Consider the following 22,971-nt stretch of genomic DNA (forward strand, 5'->3'; position numbering starts at 1 on the left):
CCCACACTCTCCTAAACTGGGAGGCAGGTGGCAGCAAGGCGAAGAAGAACGAGAACACCGAGCACCGGACCAGCCATCTCTGCAGGTAAGGGGACAACACAGTTTGATTAAGGTGCCCCTAACCTATGTATCATCGGGGCTGGGCAAACTTGTTAGTATCTTGTAATAAGACACTTCCACTTTCATTGTTGCTACTCTATGGTCTAGAATTGTGGGGATAAATTCATAAGAAGTATCAGCGTAAGTCTTCTGGTGGGTGGGGAGGAGTAAAGAAACTTTTCAGCAATTTTATGCATCTGCAGCTTAAAGCCAAAGTTTTCTTAATTATTTTGCGGTATTATAAAGAACTGGGAGATAATGTTTTAACTTATTAATATGCAAATTGTGTCTTTAGTAAAACATCCCTAATATTCAAGCTGTGAAATTTTTATGCAAATATCTAGACGTCATGGTGTGCTCCAGCTGAGATATCTTGTGTATTAACACTTTGTGCCTGTAGACATAAGTATATACTCTAGCAATACCAGTAGAGATCTATAAACCATGCTTAGGGTTCTCTTCAGTACTGCAGGCTGCTAAATTTCAGCCTGTGATACTTGATCTAGTCCAGGGAGAGTGGCTTGTTCTACTTTGGAGATCTCTTTATTTTTAGAATGGTCCTAGGGCCAAAGGATGATCACAAGATGCTCCTCTGCTGAGATTTTCTTTGATCAGCTGGAATCAATGAGGGAACTTGGCAGCAGGTGTTCAGCTCCCCTGCAGTGCCTCCACAGGAGAATTGAGGAATTGCATGATTCCCACTGAAATCAATGGACTGTCTTTGTAAAACCTAGCATGTGCCTAGTTCTCCAAACTGAGCACTTGGTCTATACTGATCAGTATATTAAGTAATTGTAAATTACGAGACAGTGTAATAGTAACATATTATATTAGATTTTTAGCGATCGATTTGAGTCTTTTTTTTTTTTTTACAAATATTAATGATTTAGTTTTTTTCTGCAGTTTAAGTTTCTACTATTTTCAAAAGAAAGTATCAGAAGGATTTCAGAAACCTACACTCGTATAAGGCCCCTGTGCAACAAAAGTTATGGTCCCCATATTTTGCAGTATCTCCCCATAATGCATGCCTATTATGTCTCTCTAACAATCCACCAGTATTAGTTAGTCATGAGGTTAGATAGGTAGTTTATTAGCATAGGCATTTACCTGCAATAGTAGAAAGCTGCTGTTATTGTGATAGGACCCAACTGACCTACTGGGCTCCTATGTAGCTATACAGGTTGCAGCATTTATATGTCATCACCTGCTCCTGGGAAAGCTGTATCTATTGCTTGCACAGGCATAGTGCATTATCTGTACAGGCTGTTGTAGCTCATCCTATAGACTTAAATACCACAGTCCCTTGGCTATGTTGATCTATAGGGGTCCCTAAGGTAAGATCAACCCTATCCTAAAGACAGGCCATCAATGTTATATGGTTTGTCCAACTCCCTTTTATTGATGACCTATCCTCATGACAGTGAGAGATCAATGGCTGTAACCAAATGGTGTAATGATTGTGGTTGCATTGAGGTGCAACCGCGACCGGGCAAGGAGGGGTACAGGGCGCATGTCCAACTGTTAGTAGCCGGGGCCCTGGACCACCATGATAGTGGTCAGGGAAAGCCTTGTTCCCCAACCGCTATACATATTGTTAATGGAAAGGGGACCAACTTTCCATTAAATGCCAGCCCAGGAGAGGTATTTAAAAATAAAAAAAAATACTTATATTCACCTGTCCTGGGCTGAACATATGCTCCAGGGCACTTCCTACGCTAGATGCTAAATCCTAGTGGGCTAAAGGACCTTTGATGATGTCATGACCATATGATGAGACTCTTGTGTTGGTGGAGATATTCTGGATTGTACAGGACAGTGGTGTTACACAGGTAAAGGAAACTGCTGGGAACAGAAACTGATAGAAGGTAAGGAGAGAAGAGAACATGTATGAGCAAGAGGGGGGCATGGGGTTGCAGGCTGCATGTGAGCAAGAGGAGGGAATGAGTTGCAGGCTTGCCTGAGCCAGAGGAGGGAATGGGAATGCAGGCTGGGTGTGAGCAAAATGAGGGAATGGGGGTGCAGGCTATGTGTGAGCAAAAGGGGGGAATGGGGGTGCAGCAGGCTGTGTGTGAGCAAGGTGTGAAATGGGGGTGCAGTCAGTGTGTGGGCAAGAGGGGTATATGGGGGTGTAGGCTATGTGTGAGCAATAGGGGGACATGGGGGTTCAGAATTTGGGGGATGAGCACATAAAACTGCGTGGGGGCCACTATGAGCATATATTTCTGTGGGGGGCCACTGTGAGGCATATAATACTGTATAGGGAACACTGTGAGCACATAATACTAAGTGGAGGCTACTGTGAAGCATGTAATACTGTTTGGGGGACATAGTGGAGCACATAATACTGTTTAGGGACCACTTGGAGCACGTAATACTGTTTGGGAGCCACTGAGGGGCACATAATATTGTGTGGGGTCCACTGCAGAACATATAATACTGTCCCAGCATTGTTTACATGCCGGGTACTGCGCTGCTCACTCTCTATATTCTTGATAACTGCAGTTGTAGGTACTAAAGCTCTACCTCTTTCAAGTATTTGAGATATCGCTTCAGCGCTCTTAACCGCCTCTATCACAAATTCACTCTAAGAAGGGGGTAGGGGGCCCCGGACAAAAGTTTGCAAAAGTTTGCTCACTGCCATGAGCTTTTCCCTAGTTACATTGCACACCATTTGTTTCACAGCAGCCATGCAATGTCAATACTGTAATACTGTAATACTGTAGAAGTCAATGGGATCATAGGATGAGGTTGCTATGAGATAAACAGTGAAGAGGTCACAGCACTCATATAAGCACGACCGCTCCTTCAAAGACCTGCTTCAGGCTCTTCACGTTCTGCTTGTTGCTTGCAAAGCAAAATATATATGTAAATGTACTGTTAATTTGCAGGAATTGTTGCAGTAATTGACTAATAGACTTTGTGTGTGTCATATTAGCAACAGCTGACACCTGCAGTCTATGGAAAGTATTGCATAATGTGTTTTGGAATAATTAATATCTAGAGCTTGAAAACCAATTTACAACATGAACAAAGAAGTGCCTAGAACTGTATATAGTGTCGAGACACAGCTGATATAACTGGCCCCATACCCCATGTTTAGATGGGAATTCCAGCAGAGCAATGAATATACAGGGACTAGTTCTCCAATCGTTCGATATAGGGGAAACTAAATTGCTATAAAATACTTTGCATCGTTCCTAGCTTCTTGGATGTCGTTTTTTTAGACTGACTTCTTTAAGAATTCAAGAAAAGTTATATCTTAAGTTTGATGCATCATGCACGGATTATAAAGGTTTTTTTTTTGCAATGTAAATGGGTTGACTAATGCAGCATCCTCTACCTGTGTGATTTCTCTTGTTTGGACAGCTGATACAAGCTTTATAAGTGTCTTCTGTTTCTCTTCCCAGCGTACCAGCTGCAGAGTTGTCCTGATCCTCGGCCGTTTCGGAATGGATTTGTAATTGGGAGTGATTTCACCGTGGGACACACTATATCATTTGAGTGTTACCCTGGTTATTCCTTGATCGGAGAATCTGCCCTCACGTGTCTACATGGAGTGAGCCGAAACTGGAATCATCCAATACCTCGCTGTGATGGTAAAGTACTTAGATTTACTAGTGTTTGTGAAAAAGTAGCGGAGAAATGTGATTTATACAGTCTGACAAATACGTACGTATGTAACTACCTGTAGCCAGAGCTTTCCCCGCTGATACGTCTGCAGTATTGTCACTTCTATGTGTAGAGTTCCTTTAAGAAGTCATATGTTAAAGGAAAACATCAGTGTGTTAAGAGTAGACACGATTCTGTTAAAGCCAATGGCTATTGCTCTTTGTAGCCTTGTCCAAGTGGAACCGGTGAAACCAGAGGATACTCTGAATATCAAAAAAGTGCAGAAAATTACAAAAATATTACCCACCCCAGAAGAAAGTGTAATAGGGCTTTACTAGATGTCTGTTGCTAACTTACATGTTTCATCTTCTGACGTGTATCTCCCAACCTGAAGCATTCTCTGAAAATTTTGTACGTTTTATTAGTATTTCAACCATACATCCTCTGGTAAGAAATTGTATTCCAGTGTCCAAACACAAGTTTCTACTCTAGAAATAAAGTCCAAGTGCTCTGTGCTGTCTTTATTCACTCTAGTCATTTCAGTGCGGAGCAGATAAGAAGAACTTAATTACTGCCTCACTTTACTCCCTCCCTGCTACTGCAGGATCAGATAGAGAAAAAGATAGCTGAAGTAACTAAAATATCATGGACTACCAGGAATGCAAGATGCACCAATAAAGTCCTGGGAGTTTAGCAGCTTCTGCACTGATTCAAGTAATGCAGAGCCCTGGCATCAAAGCACCCCTATTTTTGTGATTGGTGGGGTGTGATTGCAGGGACCGTAACTGATCAGGAGCATAAACACTGTTCTCATGATGGGGAGACTCCCAGCAGTTGGACCCCCACTGATCTACAACTTACAGAATAGGGGATACATTGATTTTGTAGGAAAACTCCTTTAGGCTAAGGCCCCACGGGACAATCTGCAGCGCTAAAGCACTGTGGGAAAAACCGCGGCGGGACTGTCTGTTTCAATTATACCTATGGGGAAACCGCTGGCGTTTCTGTAAATATAATTGACATGCTGCGATTCCCCAAAATGCGCCAGTTTTGGAAATTGCAGCATTTCTGCGCCACAGTTTTTACCGCAAAGTGGGCAAGGGATTTGCAAGAATCCCATCCACTTTGCGTTAACTGTTAAATGGGAAAATCGGGTGTTTCCGACTCGCCTTAGGCTAATGCTCCACATTGCCGAAACGCAGCTTTTTTGTTGCAAATTTCGGTGCATTTTTTTTTTGCCAAAGCCAAGAATGGCTACAAAAGTAATGGGCAATATCTAGTAAGTACTTATGCTTTGACCTTTTGCTCAATCCACTCCTGGCTATGGCTCAAAAAAACCGCAACAAAATCTGCAACAAAAAAAAGATGCATTTCCACAACATGGGGCCTCAGCCCCCAAGGCTAGGACGCCATTTAGCAAAACACAGCTAAAAACCATTGCAGATGAAAATGCATCAAAGTGCATTGTATTTTTTTCACAGTATTCTTCAATGTGTTTTTTCTGCTAAAGCCCCACGTTGCGGAAACAGCTTTTTTTTTTGTTGCTGTTGTGGTTTTTTGAGCCAAAGCCAAGAATGGCTACAAATGGAATGGGAGATATATAAAGTTCTTATGCCTTCTGCTCACTCTACTCCTGGCTTTGGCTCAAAAAATCGCATCAAAATCTGCAACAAAAAAAGCTGCATTTCCGCAATGTGTTTCTTCGTGCCAAGGTCAGGATTGGAATGAACATAAGGGAAAATTCTAAGAGCTTCCTTTACATTTTCCATTCTTTTTGGAGCCATCCCTGACTTTGGCTCAAACATAGCAGCAAAATCTGCAACAAAAACAGTTATGTTTCCGTAACATGGGGCCTCAGCTTTAGGCTGAAGCCCCACATTGCGGGAAAATTCACGGGGTCTTACAGTACTTGCAAAGTGGATGGGATTCATGCGAATCCTATGCCCACTTTGCAGAAAAAAAAAATTGCAGAGTAGACATGCTGCTATTTCAAAAACCGTTGCGGTTTTATAAATGGCAGCATGTCAATTATATCTACAGAAACGCAGGCAGCTTTCCCATGGATAGAATTGAAACAGAAAGTCCGCGGAGGAAAACTCTGAACTTTCTATTCAAAGCGCTGCAGGAAGAACCGCAAAGCGTTCACGCTGTGGTTGTTCCCGCAGCGCTTTAGCGCTGTGTTTACGACTCGCAGGGCCGTAGCCTTAAGGAGAAAAGTTCTACAGCAAAGCTTTCCTGTAAAATACTTTACCAAGGTTCCGTTCCCCCGATTTTAACTAGTTTTTAATACAAGCCGTAGAAAATAACAGATTACACAGCAGAATTGTGGCTCTTATTAGGTTTAAATTTCAGTTTTTAAGAACATCTCATTTCCTTTTGTTGGGTTCCTCACAACCTGTCATTTAATTTCCTCGGGATAATACAAAAACTCGCTTTCTATAGCTGTAATAATTCTTCTTTGCCTGCAGCTTAGCAACTTGGATGACTCAAGTACACGCACTTGACAGGCTCTTTAGCATGTCTCTCATGAAGTCCCACAGACTTAAGTATTTACAGCAGGTCCTTACCATCTTTGTTTGTTGAACTCTTTCGCAGCTCTCTGTGGAGGAAATATAACGGCAATGAATGGTACTATTTACTCTCCTGGATATCCAGACGAGTACCCAAACTTTCAAGACTGCTTTTGGCTGGTCCGAGTCGCTCCAGGAAATGGAATATACATCAATTTCACGGTCCTTCAGACGGAGCCCATTTATGACTTCATTACTGTGTGGTAAGCAGATTTATGACTTATTTTTGGGTTGATGAAGCAGCTGCTTAATGATTCCCTTATTTTCTTGTTCTTCTCTTTAATCTGCATTTATTATTACAGTGCAATTAATCATAGAAAATTCTGGATTTTCAAGTACTGCTTTTCTGATCAAACAGGATGCCTTTTAGAGATGTGATATTAAAAGCCCACGAGTTCTCTTCTGTCAATTGGTTGCAAACTCTACGGCTGCCCAAAAAAAGCATATAGAGTGATTGTTACTCAGCTCAGCTGAATGGCTCAGTGGTTAGCAATATAGTCCTAGATTGCATCAACAACTTCTGCAGCAGTTTATATCTGCTCCCCGTGTTTGTGTGGGTTTACTTTGGTTTCCTCCTACACCCCAAAGACATACTGATAAGGAATTTAGATGGTGAGCCCTATATGGGACTGACAAAGTCTGTAAAACGCTGCCGAATATGATGGTGTTACATAAGTAAGCAAACAAATAAGTAATGTTTCCTGTTTTTTAGTATTCTGTACCATCACGTTCATGCTTGTTACTACATTCCGTTTCCTCCTATGAAATGTCAGCCTTGCACATGTGTAGACATGGAGCAGACTCTCCGTCAAGATTCCGTCTTCAGCCCCAGCGAAACTGAACAGGAGACGGAAACCCGATGATCAGGTTTGAATTGGTCACTTGAATGAGTTTGTAAAGGTGACCCCTCGGCTTGAGCCGATCTTGACAGGATCGATTTTGAAATCCGATTTCCGATCATTTTTCATTCAAACCCGATCTCGATCCCAATTCCGATCCAATGCAAGTCAATGGGATTTTTTTACTAATCGGAGATCGGATTTTAAAAACAATCCTATTCATTATACAGCATGGAATCTAACAATTGAACGCTTTAATTGTTAGACTCCACACTGTGTAGTGATTTTTTTTAATCACTAAGTAGCCAGAGGATTTTTTTTTTTAATCCTCTGGCTACTTAGTCCCCCCCAGTGTCCACTTACCTGCAGAGATAGCTGGTCCGGTGCCCGGTGTTCTTGTTCTTCTTTGCCTCACTGCCCCCGCGTCCCAGGTTAGGAGAGTGTGGGTGGGTACAGGGCGGGGAGACGTGATGTTTCCCCTCCCAGTAGCCGCCCACACTCTCTTAAGCCACAAGCCCCGCCTTCTTCATAACGCTTTAACACTAACCTGAGAAGCAGGGGCAGTGAGGCGAAGAAGAACGAGAACACTGGGCACTGGACCAGTCATCTCTGCAGGTAAGTAGCTAATAGAGATGTTAGCTAGTCTCCCATTAGAATGAATGGACGCAGCTTGCGCGCAGGGGGTTAAGGCTGTGTGCCGTCTGCTTCCATTCATTCCTATGGAACCGCTCAGCTTTTCCCACAATGCTTGGCCAGTAGCAAAGCATTGTGGGAAATAATCACCGATCTCGATCCCACCTAAAAAGATCGTGTTCGGAATTCTGATCGTGAAATTTTCTCGATCGCCGGTCGGAATCTGATCTTTTCCGAACACGATCGCTCAACCCTAGTGACCGCTGGTGTTCGCCTGCTGCCTGTCTGCGGAGAAACTGTTTATTTTAGCCAAACACAAAGTCGGACATACAGGACTTTGTGTCCAGCTAAAAAAACTACACTAACTTTTCTGAGAAGTCATGTGCACATCTAGCAAGTTGGAATTTTTTTTTCGGTAAAAGATCTACTAAGATGTGCAAAGATGCACCGCCAAAGCTATACTAAATATACCCTATTGTAGTAAAAGGTGCACATGGGTATGCAAAGACACAGCATTATTAATACCAAATACTAGGCTACTACTGTTTGGGCTGGTAAAATCGTAGCGTACATCACGGCAACTGATCTTAACCAAATCTTAATCTAAACCAAAAAGGGAGTTGCAGTATCTGTGACTGTAACCCCTCATTTACATTGGCTTTTGTATTCCATCCATGGAGAGTCCACATGGAGACCCCTCGGAATGCAAACACAATTGCAAGCGCATAGACTATAATGTGGTCCGTATGATTGCCGCGCACTGCCCGCACGAATCATGTCTGCAATTGACTCCCTGTAATTGCAGAAGTCTCTGCACTGATTCAAGGAGTGTGTAAAAGAGTTCTAGCAGGGGAGTGTTAGGGGGGGGGGGGACATACAAGCTCCCCTGTATTGGCTTCCTTTGTTTGGGTTTAGAATCAAGACCCCAGTACTGCAAGATAACAGCTAACCAATTAGACCGTGCTTAGAAGTGTTAAAAAATAGTGTCACCCTTTAAAATAATATCAAAAAAATTCCTTTACTTACAGCAGCCTCTGCACTGTATACTTGAAAGTGTAATATGAGCTGTTTTATATTTATAAACATTTGGAGAGAACATACAAACTCCCTGCAAATAATGTCCTTGACTGGACCCAATAGCCACACGGCTGCAAGGTAACAAAGCTAATCAATTTTAAAAAAAAAGGTTAAATTTTATAGAGAGACCATTTTAAAATGAAAGAAAACACACCCTACCTTACTGGACAGAAGGTCCTTTTAACACAAAAATTAAATATTTTATCATTGATTTGTAATAGGTTTGCTACTGACGCTAAATTATAGAAAGCGTGTCTATAACTAGACAATAAATTCCTATGATTACAGCAGCATCTGCACTGTGTCCAAGAGTACGAGAAGGGTAATGTGAGCTGTTACAGATAACATACATGATCCCTGCAATTGCTTCCTTTGGTTATATTTTTAGATTCAGGTCCCTAGTGCTGCAAGGTAATAGAGCAACCCCACAAGTCTTAAAGATCAGAGATGCCCTTTAAAATAATGGAATAAAAAAATCTACCTGACTATATCTTGGCTTTTGCCACCGACTCGTAGTATGGCTGTACCCGGCGTCGGAGCATGTCTCATATGTATTGCTGCTTTCCATCTTTTGAAGCTGTTATTTATCTCCAAATAAATGTTTATGTCAGAGCTTAGTTGTCTGATCTGAGATCTTACAATCCTAGGACACTAGAGATACTACAGATACAGTCTATGTGTACCGAGTTTATCTTTCCTTACAGCTTACAGATATTCCGCATGATCTTAGTCATTGCTTCTTTGATGGTGATACATGAGCTTTCCTTCCATCACTATCACATAATCCAATGTTAAATGCCATAGTTCACCGTTCTTAAGGCATACAGATGAATCTAGTGCTCATATAAAGCATATATGAAATGGTAGCGAAGAATTCCTGGTTACCTGGTGAGAAGATGACCTATGTCCTAATGGTATGTAGTCACAACTGCTACTAGGGCAGAGAATGGTGGCAGATCCAGGACGTCATCATTCACGCACAGCCTTCTTGAAGGATCTTGGCATTGGCAGAGTTATAGATAAAATGGGTGGGGAGTTAGCTGGCCCTTCTCGTTGAGGGTTTCCAAAGACCACTTGTCCAAATAAGAAGACAGCAGTGTTATAAATGGAACCGGGTAGGCAGAGAACCTGGTACAGATTAGAATCTTCTGCCATTGACAGTGGGGCTTTTTGAACCTTTAGAGCCCAGCTGACTTATGTTTTATCCTTTTTTTCTGTTTTTGAATAATTACTCAGATCTTTCCATAAAACTTTTTGTTTGGTCAACACCATTTCCTCCATATACATGCATGCTTGACTTGGCTGAGAGCCAAGAACTCTCTCCGAAATAAGTGGGCTCAGCTGGAAGGTATATGGCCAACTTTGCACGTCAAACTCGCAGATGCAATTAGGAAACTTTTTCTTACCTAACATGCCATATTAATGGGGTAATGAAATTAATATTATTTCCATAATACCACTTTAAGTCCCTAGGGTCATAGCATTTTTGTGTATATAGATAAGATAAGATAATCCTTTAATAGTCCCACAATGGGACTCTAATAGTCCCACAATTCATTGTAATACAGCATCATGGATACCACAGTAATATATAACAAGAGAAAAACACATACAAGCTCATGGCAGATAGAGAGATACTAGGAGTCATAACAACTAAAAAGACAGAAAAAAAAGACAAACTGCAGGATCATTTAGTTCTCTGTGCAAAGTGATGTTGATAATACAGCCCGACCGTGGTTGGAGGACATGAGGAGGGGTCACAGTATGTAGACATAACAGGCAGAAACAGTTTTTTTGCAAAGGTGGGGGACATATGCAGATATCACGATAACGTGGTAGCTTCTTTGGTAGGTAGTGAGATCTCATGCTCAGCTGATAGTTCGATATCTTGCATCAGCACTATTGTTACTTAACCACAAAAATGTCCCAAAAAGTACCCCATCCTTCATCGCAAGCCTTCCACCTATCTTCTTACCCGTCATGTGTTTTATCTGCCCAAAGAAATCTGAAGCCATCCAAGGTGCTGATTATTCCCACGTGTCTATAGTAAAAGAAAGAAATACCAGTCAGCCGACTGCAGGCATCTTCCATGCATAAGCAATAGACACCAAAAACATTTTCTTGAAAGAGGTCTGCAGTTTCATGCAGGTTTCTCCTCCATGCTTTGTCTGCCTTATGTTGTCCATGCTTTCCTTAGCTCATGGAGGAATGGTAACAAGGCACATGTACACCAGAAATTCCAGCTGAGCAGGTATCTTCCAAGCCTAAACAAAAGACACAAACAAAAAAGTCCGCAGGTTCTTCCATTTAATTTAGTTAGCTAATTCATAGTGCTAGGTTGCTTGAGTTGAGGATTCTTGAAGATACAGACAAAAAGAGTGAAAAAAGAAAGATAAACAATTGTTCTCAGCTTGGAGCTCTGCTCTGTATCGAGGCTGCCACTCATGCGGCGCCATCTTGGAAAAAAAAAAAAATCTTTTATTGTTCTCTCCTCCTCAATGTTCCCTATGATTTAAGTCCCTTGTTACATAGTTACATAGTAGATGAGGTTGGATGAAGACATCAGTCCGTCAAGTCCAACCTATAACCCTACAATTCCCTACAGTGTTGATCCAGAAGAAGGCAAAATGTAGGTGTATAACCCCCATTAAAAAGTTTTTTTTTTTCCAAAAATGTCAGTATCTGCTAACAGAATTGTCAAGTCCATATTCAGCAAAGCATTTAAGTATTACTACTAAAGGTGTTTTATACTTGTAAGAGCAGAAATGAACTGAATGAGCAAAGTAAAAATACAAGTGATATAAATATCCTACAATATCCACAACTTGTAATGCCGACTAAAGAAATCAGATTCAACGAGGATAAAGTGCTTGCTACTTATCACTTCAGTAAAATATGTATTTGGCCACTTAAAGATTTCCCTGAATACAGTAAAATCATAGAAAGAAGTAGAAATGAGGACATTTAGTTTTCTAAGTGGGATTCATTTTTCTTCAATTACCCAAGAAGAAAATAATTGGTAAAAAAAAACACTAAACACTTGACTGACAAGATGAATGACTCGTGTTACTCATGTACTATTCTTATTCCATTGGTAAAAGTCCATTAAGGAAGCTCAAAAACACTTTGCTATTGGTATACTCCTCTTCCATTACCTCTTCTCGGCTATCTTACTGCATCTGCTGCTCCATCATAGTTGTCTTCTGTCATCTTTAAGCTTCCTGGGTGACGACGTCTCAGGTCCTGGAGGACTACAGAGGCCTGTGACTGGACCTCAGCGGTCACCTGTAGGAAATCAGTGTTATGATGCTTATTATACTTTTAAGGCACCCCTATAGTATTTTTGCAAATCGAACAAGCCAATATTTGCAAAGTGAATTTTATGACGTTCATCCATCTCTAGTCTTATCCGACATGCTTCAGACAAAAATGAAAATGTCTAATAGTTAAAGTAAAGAACTTGTAGCTAGAGATGAGCGAGTAGTATTCGATCAAATACTACGGTATTCGAAATACTCATACTCGATCGAGTACCACTCGCTATTCGAATGGAAAAATTCTATGCAGAACCAACGTTGATTGGCCGAATGCTATTCAGTCGTCCAATCAACGCTGGTTCTTCTCCTACCTTCAGAAGTCTTCTCCTTTCTGCGGCATCTTCCGGCTCTGAATTCACTCTGCTAGGCATCGGGCCTGGGCAGAGCCCACTGCGCATGCCCGCGCCACAAGAAAATGGCCGCTTTGACTGTAAGTGGCCATTTTCTTGTAGTGCGGGCATGCGCAGTCGTCTATGCCCAGGTCCGATGCCTAGCAGAGTGAATTCATTGCCGGATGATGACGCGGAGATGCTGCATGGAGAAGACCTCTCGGAGAATCCAGCCCGACCCTCACTCGTGGACTTGGTAAGTTCAGTTTGAGCGAACGTTGCCTACCCCGGAAACGAGCATTTTTCCCCCATAGAGTATAATAGGATTTGATATTCGATTCGAGTAGTCGACTATTGCGGGGCTACTTGAAACAAATATTGAATATCGAGTATTTAATAAGAAAGGAAGTGTTAGGGCAAGGGTTTGGGGTACTAGTGTAAAGGTAGGTGCAGCCTTTCCAGTGGTTTCCTTCTATGGACAGCTACATTATATCGGGTTCTAGACTCACCCAGCCGTATTCCAGTAATAGAAAAACAAGTTTCTGCTACTTTTTAGCAAAATTATGAATGCGCTTTCCCAATGAATGTGACATTTATTTAAAGCGGCCTGAGTTAAATGCAGTTGACCGTCTGTATATTAAATACAACCACCGCACCTGAACTGTGTGACATTGTGGCATTTCAGAAGTTTTGCAACTAAAATAGAAGTTGAAAGTGTGTAGCAAGGAAATTAAAATTTATAGATAATATTAAATTTTCTTCCACTTACTGTGATCCAGCCTAAAATATGCAGCCAGATGCAATAAAAGTGACTCTCCATAGACACGCATAATAGTCATAATAGTTTGGTAAATAGTCAAATAGTTTTACCATTATTAGAAAATATTTTTTCACATTTTTGCCTTTTAATAAAGCAGAATTTCCAATATATGGAAGGTGGAATAATTAAAGAAACACTAAGCCTAGAAATGAGGGTTAAAAATTAGAAAGAAGACTGATTTGCCACAGTGTTTATTAGTCTGTGCGAGTCATATTCCTAAATCAATTTTTTTTTTTTTTTTACAAAAATTTTGTAAGCATTTGTACGGATTGTTTAGTATTAAAAAGAAGTCTAAAAGCAGACAATACTTTAAAAATAAAAATTCAACCATGTAAGACCTTCTGTTCCAGTGGTTAACTCTAGCCTTCTTGACTTGCCGTGTGATGATGACGTGTCAAACACATGACTATGTCAGCCAATCACTGGCCTCATCTCGCTGCCATATATCAACTCTAAGGACAGTGTAGAACTTGAGTAGTCATGCAAGCGTGTACAACATATCATCACTGTAGGAGAAGTCAACAATTCCAAGGGAATCATCAGGGTGGCGGTTCTAGAACAAACAAAGATTAAATAGATGGATAATTGTTGCTTTTTTAAAAAAAAATTAAAAAAAAAAAATTAATAAATTTCAGGAGCTTAGTTTTTTTTAAAATTAAAATTAATCCTGGAAATCCATTTTAATATCCTCCTAATCCTCTACATTTTGACTGGCAGACAACTGCATGGATCTTAATACTCTTACGGATACAGCCATTGGGGTATTCCTCCTGAAGTCAGACTTACAGCTAGACAGAGTTTTGTATAAAGAATTGCTGATTTCCATGGACTTGTAGAGAATTTTATTTTCATATAGCATTTTTTATATATATTTTTTTCGTCAATTATCATATAGCCACATAGTGCACATTGGTCCCAGGGGTAGAATCTAAATTTATAAAATTTTTGTTCGAGTTTGCAAAGTTGACCATTCATATTTCGTGAGTGGAGACTCCACCATGCTTATTTTTTTCATATTGAACTCACGCGAAAAAGTAAAGATCAACTCATTCCATGTTACTGCTTTCTGTGGCATTGGAAAAAGGAACTATGCTAGAAAATGTTGTATGTGTATAACATGTATGTAACTTTAGTAAATGGTCAGACTATCCCTCTTTGTTATGAGACTTCATGATTTTCTAGTCTTATAAAGATGGCACCTACAATATAAAATGGCCCTATATTAGTAAATCTGAATTGTAGTAGTCAGTGTCTGGCAATTCTGTTCTTTTACACAGATATTGACATTTTTCTTTCCAATTATAAATGAAAATGTATTGGTTGAATTGAATTCGTTTTTCAGAATTTTTGGAATTTAATGGAACCTACTAACACGATCACGCTTGCCCAGTGCCCACTTTTTCTTATTTGAACATGCAATATGCACTACCTGTTGCTCTGTTCATAAAAAAATCTGTTTAGAGAAATTGAAAAATGGTAATATTTCTGTAAGTGTATAAAAATTTGTTTCCAAACTTTCACTACTGTGCTAACATCTGACTTCCTTGCATTTTTGAATGGAAATTCACCTGAAATTACTCACTTTTTGAGTGGATTGGGTTTGAGTTTTTTTGGGTCCCCGAAGAACAGAAACCCTAACAGTAGTATGAACTTATCATAAGAGGGTGTTAGGAGTATTTAGGTTCTTTAATTTCTATTTTTCTTACCTGGGGAGTTTTTGGCTGCGCAGTGTCTGGGGTGGCATCCTGGCGCTGCGGGGTTGTCCTGTCGTGAGTATTGGTGCACACCTTCTGACTTGCACGTGCGCACTGATGGTAGGCAGCTTTATCTCCTGGTTGATTAGTCTGTCCTCCCATTTGCACCTGGGAGGAGTGGTCTCTACTCTGTATTTAAACCCATGCCTCCCATGGTTCTGTGCTGAGTGTCGCTTTTACAGAGCTAGGCCTTAGCAGGAGGAGTAGGTGGTGATCTGGGATAGAGGAAGTTCCGTGGTTGATTTTTGGGAGGTTTGGGTGAACGAGTTGGTTTGTGTGTTTTCCCTTCTGTGTTCACCAATCCTCCCTCTGTGTAAAATTGACTGTGTGAGTGAATTGCCTTATCCTTGGATTTCTACTCAGTTTCCCTGTGTTTGTTTCCTAATGTAAAGTTCCTTCCCATATTGGTTTGGGGGAATCCTTTCCCACATTTTTCCTGTGTGCTGCTTGTGTTGTTAGTCAGCGCACACCCTTGTCAGTCCCTGTCAGTAGCAGCTTCACTTGTTCGTTAGGGGTGACCCCCTTTAGTCTCCAGTCCCTAGAGGTCTTATAGGGCATTCCTTCTCCCACTTCCCTCTAGGCCTACGGAATCAGTGAGAGAGGAGCTGTCGGGGTCAGGCTTAGCCTGAGTACAGCCGACCCACACCCGTGAGGCAGGGACCGGGATAGCTAGTGGGAGTAGTGCAGGGCGAGATTCCCTACTGCTATCCCTTAGCCCCGTTGCAGCTACCTGGACTGACATAACAGAGGGCATCAAGAAAAAGAAAGTTGCCAAAAATGTAATATCAACCTAGTCGCACAGGCAGTCAGGTTAGGGTCACCTGTATCAGAAAGTGTTTCCCTCTTGCTCCTCATTGTTTCCATTGCAGAAATATTGCTGTTTTTGTAGCAAAAAGGATGTTGCCATTGTTCCATAGAAGTAAGTGGGAACATCCTCATTTCTCCAAAGAAGCGGGTGTTCCAGATTTTGAAGGAATCCACGCCAAAAACCACCTCCCATTTCAATGGAATTCAATGGAAAAATGAAGCAACTTGCCCTTTATTCAAGCTGATTCAGCTGCGGACGTCTGTCCATTTGGGCCTAATCCAGAGCGGAATGCCGCGACTGGATGCCGCTGTACTGTATGCACTGCATCGGCATCCGGGAACGGCTAGCCATTCCTTGGATTGGATTCTAAGGCAGCCTCCACTTCAAAATCTGGACCAAACCCCCCTGTGTGAACCTGGCCGAGGGACTGGGCTAATATGTTAGGTTCTGGTGAGTCTGAAAATGTTCATATGTCGTCTTATGGTATCACTGAGTTTTTATCTTTATCCATTCTAGTGCACTGGAGTTTACCATATAAAGGCTCATCCATGCTTGTGATGGTTTCCTGGAGATGAAGAGTCACCAATATCTGTATCATTAGTGTTTAGGAGACACGTCGGTCACCTACTTCTGATTCTGATGTTTTTGAAATGAGTTTACCATAAAAAAATTAAAAAATGAGTTGAAAAGGCATCAGAAATAACATTGATTTTAACTTTTTATGTCTTTTAGGGATGGTCCAGACCAGACATCTCCTCAGATTGGGCAGTTTAGTGGCAATACCGCGCTAGAGTCTGTTTATAGCACCTCAAACCAAGTTCTGATCAAGTTCCATAGTGACTTCACAACAAGTGGGTTTTTTGTCCTTAGCTACCATGGTGAGTATGTTTTTGGCAGTGAGGACATTGCTACCTAATATATAATAATGGCCAATGTCACGTTATTTTATCCTCTAGCTCTTAACAGAGAAATGTCTCCATAAAGCGGCGAATATAATGTTGGTAACTTATATCACGTTTCACAATTCAGCCTCTAGGGAATTTCCCCTGACTTCTATAATAGGAATTTACTAATGTTTCTTTGCAAACCAGAAACGGTCACTAACTTCTCAGACCATTTACTCTTGTTTCTTAATCTCTTGATGGAAGAAAATGTAATGCACTTTTATTAAAAATGTGACTTTTTTTCTGAAAAACCTCTCTAAATTTCCTGCCACTGGGTGGTTTGTTACCAAGGAAGTCAGTCCATGGATACATTCCATTCTAGCCAGGGGCGTAACGGGCAATGACTGGGCCCCATAGCAAACTTTTAACTTGGCCTTCCCCTCATGGCATAGTGCACCATTTCCTGGCCTCCCAAAGTGGCCCCTAGACAGTATAATATCCAAATGTCCCATAGCAGCCCCTCCACACAATATAATGTCCCATAGTGGACCTTACACACAGCATAGTGTTACACAGTGGCCCATACACACAGAATAATGTTCCATATGGACCCTACACACAATATAATGTCCCAAAGTGGCCCCTACACATAGTATAGTCACTCATAGTGGCCCCTACACACAGTACAGTGTCACCGAGTAAAATGTTCAGTAGCATCCCCTGTACACAGTATTATGTCCCATTAAGGCCCCTATGGTTGCAAATAATGCACACAAACTTTTCAGACCACAGAATATAACGATTGGAGGCCCAGAGGAGGTGACAAACATAAAAACCCTCTTCAATAACATTACACCAGCATCATTATGTGTTGTTACGATGGCCTGACCCACGTTACATCTGTGACTTCACTACAGAGGTTGAAGATAGCATGGAGTTGTGCCAGAGTGGAGAGTATCATTAGTTTTTATGGTTGCTCACCTCCCCTGGGCCTCCAATCATTATAGTCTGTGGTCTGAAGAGACCATAGAGTATAATAATAGCAGTTTTTGTTGGGGTTCACCCAACAAATACTCTTTCTGCAGGCCCACTCCCTTATTTACGGATTACTGCTCCCATTCACAGCCACTTCTGCTTTCCCTTCATTCCTCTAGGGGGCCCCAGCTACGTGATATGGAAACAAGAGGCCCCCTGGAGGGCAAAAGGGGAAGCAGAGGTGGCCATGAATGGGATCAGGAATCGATAAGTAGATAAGGCCCCTTACCTGCAGGGATTACTCCAGTAGGTAATGGCCTATTAAACAAAAAAAAAAAAAGCAGGTGGCGAGCCCTGTAGCAGCTGATTCCAGGGAATAGAGGGGTTACATAGTTACTTATTAGATGAGGTTGGATGAAGACATCAGTCCATCCTATAACCCTACAATCCCCTACAGCCTGCACAGGTATGTCGGTAAACTGTAGCTGTGTGCAAAAGTCTAAGAATTCTGCAAATCTCACAGCTTACAATAGAAGAAAAGTTTTCTATATACTTATATCTAATTATGGCTGCTTATGTGGATACAGATGGGATATTGTTCACAGAAAGAGAGCTGACTGTGGTCATAGATATATATATTTTTTTCTTGTTTGCATGGTTGCATGTACCTGCCCAGTATTACCGAATATCAAATATTATGGTCCCTTGGACTTTTCTCAGATATTTCAAATTGCATAGTTACTCTATGTAGAATTGCAGAACAGTATCTGCAATGGATGGGGGAGGGAGAAGACTGCTGTTTATTGAACAAACCCCCTGGTTGAGAGACAAATGTAAAATGTGCTTCAGCCGTTATATGGTTATTGTATGATACAACATAGGTAGTTCCATTGTACTTGCTGTATATTGTGAACTTTACATTGGTTAGTGTCTTCTGTGTGTGTTAGTGTAAGCAGACAGTCTAGCACTTTTCTTCCCGCAGTGTCAGTGTCTTTCATTTAACCTTGACTATCTTCTCTTACATTTAAGTTCTATTCCCCGTGCAGTTCAGCGTTCAAGTTCACTGAAACATCCTCATGACGATAACCTATTTTGACCTTGCTGGAATTGTAATTTTTAGCAATGTCTGGCTTGTTTTACCTGTGGGTTTACAGTACAGATAAGTTGCTAATAGTTCCTACTAATTCCCAGAGCACCTATGTCTGCTGTATACAAATGATGGCGGTGAGATGGTGAGGAGAGAGAAACAGAACAGATAAAACTACAGAAAATAGTTCATGTACTGATGTAGGAAAAATGTTGGATGCGAGAAAGTGTGAAGTGGTGAAGTGTCCTGTTTTACTTGCTAAATCTGGCCATGCACATTAGATTTTCATTAGACAAAATGGTCAATTCCACCATTTCGATTGACAAACAGATGGAAATGTGACAAGTGACAAATGGTCATTCATCATGGCCAATGACAATGACGTTAGTCTGAAAAAAACAGATCGGCTACGCTGGAAAATTTCGACTGGCTGTTGTCCAGGGGCGTAACTACTGGGGTAACAGTGGGCTCGGGACACTAGGGGGCCCAGCGACAGCCGCTGCGTTTTTTTATTCTTTCTTTTTAATAGGCTGTTACCAGCTGGAGTTACTCCAGCCAGTAATGGGCCCTATTTACTTACCGATCCTGGCAGGGGCCGGGATCGGTAAGTGACGCCGTGGGCCCCACAAACACTATTATTATTCCCAGGGGTCTTTTCATACCCCCGAGTATAATGATCAGAAGCCCATGATAGGTAAGGGAACATTAAAAAAAACAAAAAAACAGTGTTACCTCTCTGGACAGGCTTCGGGCCTACTTGTGTGAAGTCCCTGACGTCACATGACCAGGTTCTGCGTTCTTATACATTGCAACGCAGGCCCCCCAGGTCATGTGATGTCCCGGACGTCATTGAAGATGGCTGCCATCAGCGGGGAGTGCTGTGGAGCCAGAGAGAGGTAACAGTAGCAGTGTTATTTTATGTTTGTATCCCTCCCGGGTCTCCGATAATTATACTCTGAGGTCTGAAAAGACCCTAAAGTATAATAATTGTTCATGGGTGTCCAAAATGGGGCATAATACTGGGTGAAGGCCACAATGAGGCATAATACTGGGTGAAGGGGTATAATGCTGTATGCAGGGGCCTTTATGGTATATAATGATGTGTGCAGGGGCCACTATGGGGTATAATACTGTGTGCATGGGCCACTATGGGGTATAATACTGTGTGCATGGGACACTATGGGGTATAATACTGTGTGCAGGGGCCACTATGGGGCATAATAGTGCTCGTAGGAATGCAGGGTCGGTCCGGGTCTTCGGCGTTGGTTAGGGGAGGCCCCATGTTAAAAGTTCGCCATGGGGGCCCACCGTTCCTAGTTACATCACTGCTATGGTCCAAAAATTCCAATGCTTGGCATGATCAGCCAAACATCAGTCAACATTTATCAAGGTGGATGCACCTAGAAAGCAACCAAAAATTTGCCTCAACTTGGCCCATTTGTGGCATACTACTGGTTTGCATATCCACATTACAGCTCTTATACCATTTCCCTGCCCATCGTCCCATCTTCCCTAAGCCCATTGTCCATATTACACTATGCTCCATGTTTCCTACATTAGAGTTTAATATGGTTTGGAAATATTCAGATTCTACTCTGCAAATCCTCTAATAAGTTATTAATAAAAAAATATTAAAAAGAAGAGGCAAATATTACAGTAAGAGTGAAAATTCTACATTCATAATAAATCCTAATTTTAAATAATATGAACGGTAATTTTTTAGGTAATTACATATTAAAAACATTAATCTACCATCTTCTAGCGTGTATGATCTTCCTGCTTAACTGGTTCTCTTTGGATAATTTATGTAATAAATGATCAAATTGAGACTGTTAAAAATTATTGTCCAAAATTAAGTAAAATCAAAACGCAAAGAATCTCTCGCATTACAAAAGTGTTAATTAAACCAGCGATAACCTTTTTCTTATACGCCCAAGTTCTACAGTTATCACATAATTGTGAAGGACCTTTGTTCTATCACAGTAAGATCCGATGTGATTAGCAAGACAAATGGACGAGCAAGCTGTCACCGACCAGTGACAGGTCAGCATTCTGGAGAAAGCGCTGAACCCTCTCCAAGTCCCAGAGCATAATGCAAAAGACCAAGGATAGCTGTTCCAGGCTTCTCTTCAAATAAATCCGAGCATACGAGTAACCCAACAGTAAATGGATGTGATACAGCATCACTTCGAAAACTGCCTATGGATGTAGAAGCCAGAAGTAGAGGAACTTTCGAATCGGTAACAGCAAACATAATAGGGATGGGGGCTTCTAGCCCAGGCTGGTCCATACCAACACGAGCTCCGATCTTTATTTCTTCCAGTGGCGTAACTAAAGTCTTGTAGGCCCTGGTGCAATCGCTTGTCCGGGGCCCCTACCTCATCCCTACAGCGGATTCTTGATAGTGATGGTTATGGCGGCTAAGGAGTTTAAGCAACCTTAGTGTGCTTAGGGTAATCTGTGGGTCTCCTTGGCTTATGGGCCAGATGAAAGCGGCAATCTCAATACTGGTGTCAGTGCTTATGAGCCTCTAAGGCTTTTGCACCCTCTGCACCCCCTCAAGTTACGCCCCTGATTGCTTCCATCTCCGTCTTTGCAGAAGAGTTACTATTAGAGATGAGCGAACACTAAAATGTTCGAGATTCGAAATTCGATTCGAACAGCCGCTCACTGTTCGAGTGTTCGAATGGGTTTCGAACCCCATTATAGTCTATGGGGAACATAAACTCGTTAAGGGGGAAACCCAAATTCGTGTCTGGAGGGTCACCAAGTCCACTATGACACCCCAGGAAATGATACCAACACCCTGGAATGACACTGGGACAGCAGGGGAAGCATGTCTGGGGGCATAAAAGTCACTTTATTTCATGGAAATCCCTGTCAGTTTGCGATTTTCGCAAGCTAACTTTTCCCCATAGAAATGCATTGGCCAGTGCTGATTGGCCAGAGTACGGAACTCGACCAATCAGCGCTGGCTCTGCTGGAGGAGGCGGAGTCTAAGATCGCTCCACACCAGTCTCCATTCAGGTCCGACCTTAGACTCCGCCTCCTCCGGCAGAGCCAGCGCTGATTGGCCGAAGGCTGGCCAATGCATTCCTATGCGAATGCAGAGACTTAGCAGTGCTGAGTCAGTTTTGCTCAACTACACATCTGATGCACACTCGGCACTGCTACATCAGATGTAGCAATCTGATGTAGCAGAGCCGAGGGTGCACTAGAACCCCTGTGCAAACTCAGTTCACGCTAATAGAATGCATTGGCCAGCGCTGATTGGCCAATGCATTCTATTAGCCCGATGAAGTAGAGCTGAATGTGTGTGTTAAGCACACACATTCAGCACTGCTTCATCACGCCAATACAATGCATTAGCCAGTACTGATTGGCCAGAGTACGGAATTCGGCCAATCAGCGCTGGCTCTGCTGGAGGAGGCGGAGTCTAAGGTCGGACCTGAATGGAGACTGGTGTGGAGCGATCTTAGACTCCGCCTCCTCCAGCAGAGCCAGCGCTGATTGGCCGAATTCCGTACTCTGGCCAATCAGCACTGGCCAATGCATTCTATTAGCCCGATGAAGTAGAGCTGAATGTGTGTGCTTAGCACACACATTCAGCTCTACTTCATCGGGCTAATAGAATGCATTGGCCAATCAGCGCTGGCCAATGCATTCTATTAGCTTGATGAAGCAGAGTGTGCACAAGGGTTCAAGCGCACCCTCGGCTCTGATGTAGCAGAGCCGAGGGTGCACAAGGGTTCAAGTGCACCCTCGGCTCTCCTACATCAGAGCCGAGGGTGCGCTTGAACCCTTGTGCATACTCTGCTTCATCAAGCTAATAGAATGCATTGGCCAGCACTGATTGGCCAGAGTACGGAATTCGGCCAATCAGCGCTGGCCAATGCATCCCTATGGGAAAAAGTTTATCTCACAAAAATCATAATTACACACCCGATAAAGCCCCAAAAAGTTATTTTTAATAACATTCCCCCCTAAATAAAGGTTATCCCTAGCTATCCCTGCCTGTACAGCTATCCCTGTCTCATAGTCACAAAGTTCACATTCTCATATGACCCGGATTTGAAATCCACTATTCGTCTAAAATGGAGGTCACCTGATTTCGGCAGCCAATGACTTTTTCCAATTTTTTTCAATGCCCCCGGTGTCGTAGTTCCTGTC

General features: G+C 42.1%; 1 protein-coding gene across 1 annotated transcript in view; it reads left to right on the plus strand.

The window, feature by feature from the left end:
• CSMD3 (CUB and Sushi multiple domains 3) overlaps positions 1-22,971 on the plus strand; it is a 1,052,627-nt gene that overhangs the window by 853,369 nt on the left and 176,287 nt on the right. Inside the window, exons 43-45 of the mRNA XM_075270295.1 lie at positions 3,507-3,695; positions 6,304-6,481; positions 16,588-16,733. Of these exons, the coding sequence (XP_075126396.1) occupies positions 3,507-3,695; positions 6,304-6,481; positions 16,588-16,733 (513 nt within the window). The remainder of the gene's footprint in view (positions 1-3,506; positions 3,696-6,303; positions 6,482-16,587; positions 16,734-22,971) is intronic.

Source organism: Leptodactylus fuscus, chromosome 4, assembly GCF_031893055.1.
Source record: "Leptodactylus fuscus isolate aLepFus1 chromosome 4, aLepFus1.hap2, whole genome shotgun sequence".
Lineage (NCBI taxonomy): Eukaryota > Metazoa > Chordata > Amphibia > Anura > Leptodactylidae > Leptodactylus > Leptodactylus fuscus.